The sequence below is a fragment of the Lupinus angustifolius genome, chromosome LG14, assembly GCF_001865875.1.
Source record: "Lupinus angustifolius cultivar Tanjil chromosome LG14, LupAngTanjil_v1.0, whole genome shotgun sequence".
NCBI lineage: Eukaryota > Viridiplantae > Streptophyta > Magnoliopsida > Fabales > Fabaceae > Lupinus > Lupinus angustifolius.
In genome coordinates this window covers 5,654,349-5,659,160 of record NC_032022.1, presented here as the reverse complement: position 1 = coordinate 5,659,160, position 4,812 = coordinate 5,654,349, and the positions used below count along the sequence as shown (strand labels likewise).

The window sequence follows — 4,812 nt, the reverse complement described above, 5'->3', positions numbered from 1 at the left end:
ATCAAGAATCTAAAGAAAGAAGGCAAGAACTCAACCAAGAAAAGCAAGATTCCCAAAGAAGGCTTCACTTGCTATAAGTGTGGAAAATTGGGCCACATGAAGCATTAGTGCCCGAACCACCTCAAGAAAGTCGGCAACTAGAAGAGTAACTCTCGAGTGTCCAAGTCAAAAGGAGCATACATTGTTTGGGATGATTCCAAGAAAGATTCGACTTCAAGCTCATCCGATGAGGAGAAAAATTCAAAGGTATGCCTTATGGCACAAGTCCATGAGAAGTGCACATCTAGTGATGAAGATGATTCTATTGAGGTACATTCCTATACTTCATCATGTTCTAATGACTCTCCTCCATACGATGAATTATATGCAGCTTATGTCGAAATGCATGAGGAGTTAAAGAAAATTGTTAAAATAAATATAGATAGAAAAAGAGTTATCTCCTTGCATGAAAAGAAAATAACTGAAATGCAAAAGGAATTAGTAGATGAACTTAAACTTGAAAATGAAACTCTTGATCTTATCTATGCATGTGCCTCATGTGATTGCTCTACTTCTAAATTATGTCAATCCACTATAGTAAATGTTGAAAATTCTGTTTTAAAACAAAAACTTTCAAAGCTCACATATAGTGAAGAAAACCTTAACACCTTACTTGCTAATACAAGAAAAGTTGATAATCGATCTGGAATAGGATATAAACCTGAACCTAAGAAAATACCATGTAGAAATCCAGTAATTCATATGCGTAAGAAGTCAAATAATAACATGCCTACTTGTTTCTATTGTGGTACACATGGTCACACATGCACTACATGCTTTATTAGAAAATTTGGTGTGCCAAGTGGCAAATATGTTTGGGTAAAGAAGGGGCAAGATCCCTTAGTTACTAACAAGAAGAGACCCAAAATAACTTGGGTACCCGGAAGAGACAAGTAAATTGTGTTTGCAGGTGTGCCAAAGGATATTTGAGCATCAAGGAATAAATCAACAAAAGATGTTCTAGGCACAAGGTTGGTGAGTAGATCAAGGCTATTAAGAAGAAAAGTTATTGAGAAAGGTTTTTAAATGAGCTTCTGTATTATGCTACCTACCAAGAGTACTTCTCTAAGTAACAAAGGGGGAGAAGATAAAGGGAAGAACAATGAAAGGGGGAGCAGCGCACCTTGAATGTCAAATACACTATTCAAACATCATATCATCAAACAAGTGGTAATCTTAACCTATCACCAAAGGGTAAGTAAGGTAACTAAATTAACAAGGTTACAAAATTATTTCTTAGTAAGCTCAAAATTGTGCTCAAAATTGTCAACTTTCTATCATTAATCGATTAACCCTCAGTATAATCGATTAAATAAGTTCCAGTAGCTAAAGCTTTATGAAATAAATCATTTTAATCGATTAAATTTTGTGATAATCGATTACCTGGGCTCAAATTTGTTTTGAAATTTAATTCTTGTTGTTTTGTGGCTTACGTCTATATTTTTGAATTAAGTACATCTCATGGTTATGGTTGTACTATCTTTTAGTATTTTGTAACTATGTTGAACCTTGCTAATTATGTTCAATATAATTTGTTTTTTGCGTGAATCTCGAACATGTCTTAATTGTGTATTATAATTGAATGATTGAAATTTGCTTTAAAATGAAAATAGCCTAACATATGCTAACATTTGGTATACTAACAAGTGGCATACATATATGTTTAATCATTCCATGTCTAAATTGTTTACATAATGGATATGTCATGCAAAATCTGTCTATATTCAGTTTTAGAGTCAGAAATCAATGCATTTGTTTAAGCTTCTCAAATTGGTTATTGCTTATGCTAATAATTATAGTTTTTCAAAATAAATTGTTATATCTCTTCTCACTTTTGACTAGAATTGAATATTCGTATCTTTTTGATAATGTCAAAATGGGGAGAAAGGTTGCTTGTTGTGTTTGATGTTATTTGTAGGTTGTCATAATAGCTTATGTTTGGAGAAGTCTTTGATGAATCTGCGATAGAACCCAACATGTCCGAGAAAGCTTCTGATTCCTTGAACATTAGTTGGAGGAAGCAGCTTTTCGATCACTTCTATCTTAGCTTTAACAACTTCTAATCCTTTGGCTGAATTTTTGTGTCTGAGTACAATTCCTTCAGTGACCATGAAATAACATTTTTCCTAATTTAGAGCCAAATTAGTTTGTTCGCATCTTTCCAAAACTGTCTCCAAATTTGTCAAGCAAGCTTCAAAGGAGTCTCCGAATAAGGAAAAATCATCCATGAAGACCTCGATGCATTTCTCCACCAAATCAGCGAAGATAGCCAACATGTATCTTTGAAAAGTTGTAGGAGCATTACATAGTCCGAATGGCATTTTTCTGTATGCGTAAACACCAAATGGACATGTAAATGTCGTCTTTTCTTGGTCCAATGGATCCACAACAATTTAATTGTATCCATAATACCCATCCAGGAAACAATAGAAGGCTCTTTCGGCTAATCTTTCCATCATTTGATCCATGAAGGGTAGGGGAAAATGATATTTTCTTGTGACGGTGTTAAGTTTACGGTAATCAATGCAAACTCTCCAACCAGTAACAGCTCTGGTTGGAATGAGTTCATTATTCTCATTTCGGATTACCGTCATTCCTTCTCTTTTTGGCACCACTTGGACTGGACTTACCCATTTGCTATTTGAAATGGGGTAAATCATGCCAGCTTCTAACATTTTCACAATCGCTTTCCTTACCACTTCCTTCATTGCTGGATTAAGTCTCCTTTGTGGTTGAGCACACGGTTTGAAATTATCTTCTATCATAATTTTATGCATGCAATATGAGATCTTTTAATGTCAATATGAGTGCTGCTTGATGCTTTTTCAAGACTTGTATAACTTTTTCTTCTTCCAATTTGGGTAGCTTACTGTTGATGATTACTGGATTGTTGGCTTTCCTATTTAAGAAAACATATTTTAAATGGGATGGTAATTCTTTCAATTCCAGTTCTGATTCTTTCTCTGCTGGTCCACTTGGATTTTGGTGAAGAAACAATTCATCAGAAAAATGTTTGATGATTTATGCACAAATTTATTCAACAACATCTAGTTGCAACCATTGCCCTTTACCCTTCAGATGATGCATTGCATGGAAAATGTCAAATTCAATTTCGTCGTCTGCAACTCGGACTAGTAATTTGCCATTTTCCATGTCAATCCCCATTTTTTCTATCCTCATAAAGGGTCTGCCTAGAATGAGTGGGATCTTTGTATCTTCGGTAATGTCAATGACAGCAAAATCAACCGGGATTAAGAATTTGTCCACTTTGACCATAACATCATCTGCAACCCCTTTAGGATATTTAATGGATCTATCTGCTAGTTGCAAGGACATCCTTGTAGGCTTTAATTGACCTCCTCCAATTCTTTTCATCATTGACAATGGCATCAAACTCACGCTGGCTCCAAGATCAACGAGAGCTTTGCCTACGGACATATTTCCAATAGTAACAGGAATGGTCACACTGCCTAGGTCTTTTGATTTATGAGGAATGTTTGCTTGAAGAACAACACTACAATTGGCATTGAGTGAAACAACTTCCTTTTCCAGATAACTCCGTTTTTTGGATAACAGTTCTTTCATGAATTTGGAGTAAACTGACATTTGCTCCAAGGCTTCCGCAAATGGGATATTGATTTGTAGAGTTTTGAATATCTCCATGAATCTTGCCAATTGTTCTTCTTTTTTGGCTTTTAGTGGAGCTATCGGGTAGGGTATCTTTTTCTGTACTAGTGGGTATTGTTTTTCTTCTTTTCTTACCCCACTAGTCTCTTCTCTTTCATTTTCTTCTTCTTCTTTATTTTTATTTTTTTATTCTAATCTCTCTTTTTGTTTTTCAACTCCACCTACTATCTTCCCACTTCGAGTTGTAATACTTTCACAAAATTCTGACTTGACCAGATAAGTTTTTGTCAAATTGTTGATTTGTTCTTCTATTTTTGTGAGAGCATCATTGGTGTTCTGTTGATGGTTGATAGTGGTTGGCATGAACTGGTTGATAATTTTCTCCAATTCGTCATGATAAGTGAGAGTTGATTGGAAGGCATAGACATTTTGGTTCTATGCACAATCATTACACCAAAAACTTGCTCTGTTGGTTTACTCTATTTGTTTAGGCAGATCTTGAAGTTTTTGATGGACCATATTGAGCTTGAATTGAAATTCTTTGATGAATTGCTCAATTTCTTGTTGTAAATCAACAAGTTGGTCCATTTCTGAAAATTTGAGATCAGAACGAATCGTTTTGTCTATTTCCAAAAGAAAAGATATTAGTATGTAAAGAAATCCTAATTTACATCTTTGTACAAACTAAAATAATTTGTACAAAAGCAAGAATAAATTTATGCACAATTATTTGATGAATGACATATAAATATGAAATGTTCTATTATTTAAGCAATTCCCCGACAACGGCGTCAATTTGTTGAAATATATTTTTGAGGAGCTTTCCCCTCTCAACAAATCGTCCTTAGCAAAATGCCAATTTTTTGAAAGGTTATTACTCGCATTTTCGGTGTGTTCTTTTTTATTTGATTAACTAAGTGAACTCAATTTTATTCTTTGTTCGCCATCTCGGCTTTGTTAGCATAAATTCCAACGCCGGTATAATGGCTTCAAGAATATTCCAGTTACAACTTACTTCTTAATAATCATGTAAATGAGTTATTCTTTCTTTGCCCCATCTCGGCTTTGTTAGAATAAATTCTAACGCCGGTACAATGATATCAAAGCAATCCCTTATTACATAATTATTAAGTACCTTTTGAATAC

The 4,812-nt window shown here is 34.4% G+C and overlaps 1 protein-coding gene across 1 annotated transcript; it reads right to left on the bottom strand.

The window, feature by feature from the left end:
* LOC109326328 lies at positions 3,073–3,702 on the bottom strand. Its single transcript, XM_019559020.1, has one exon. It carries the CDS (start codon positions 3,700–3,702, stop codon positions 3,073–3,075), a length of 630 nt encoding a protein of 209 aa, XP_019414565.1.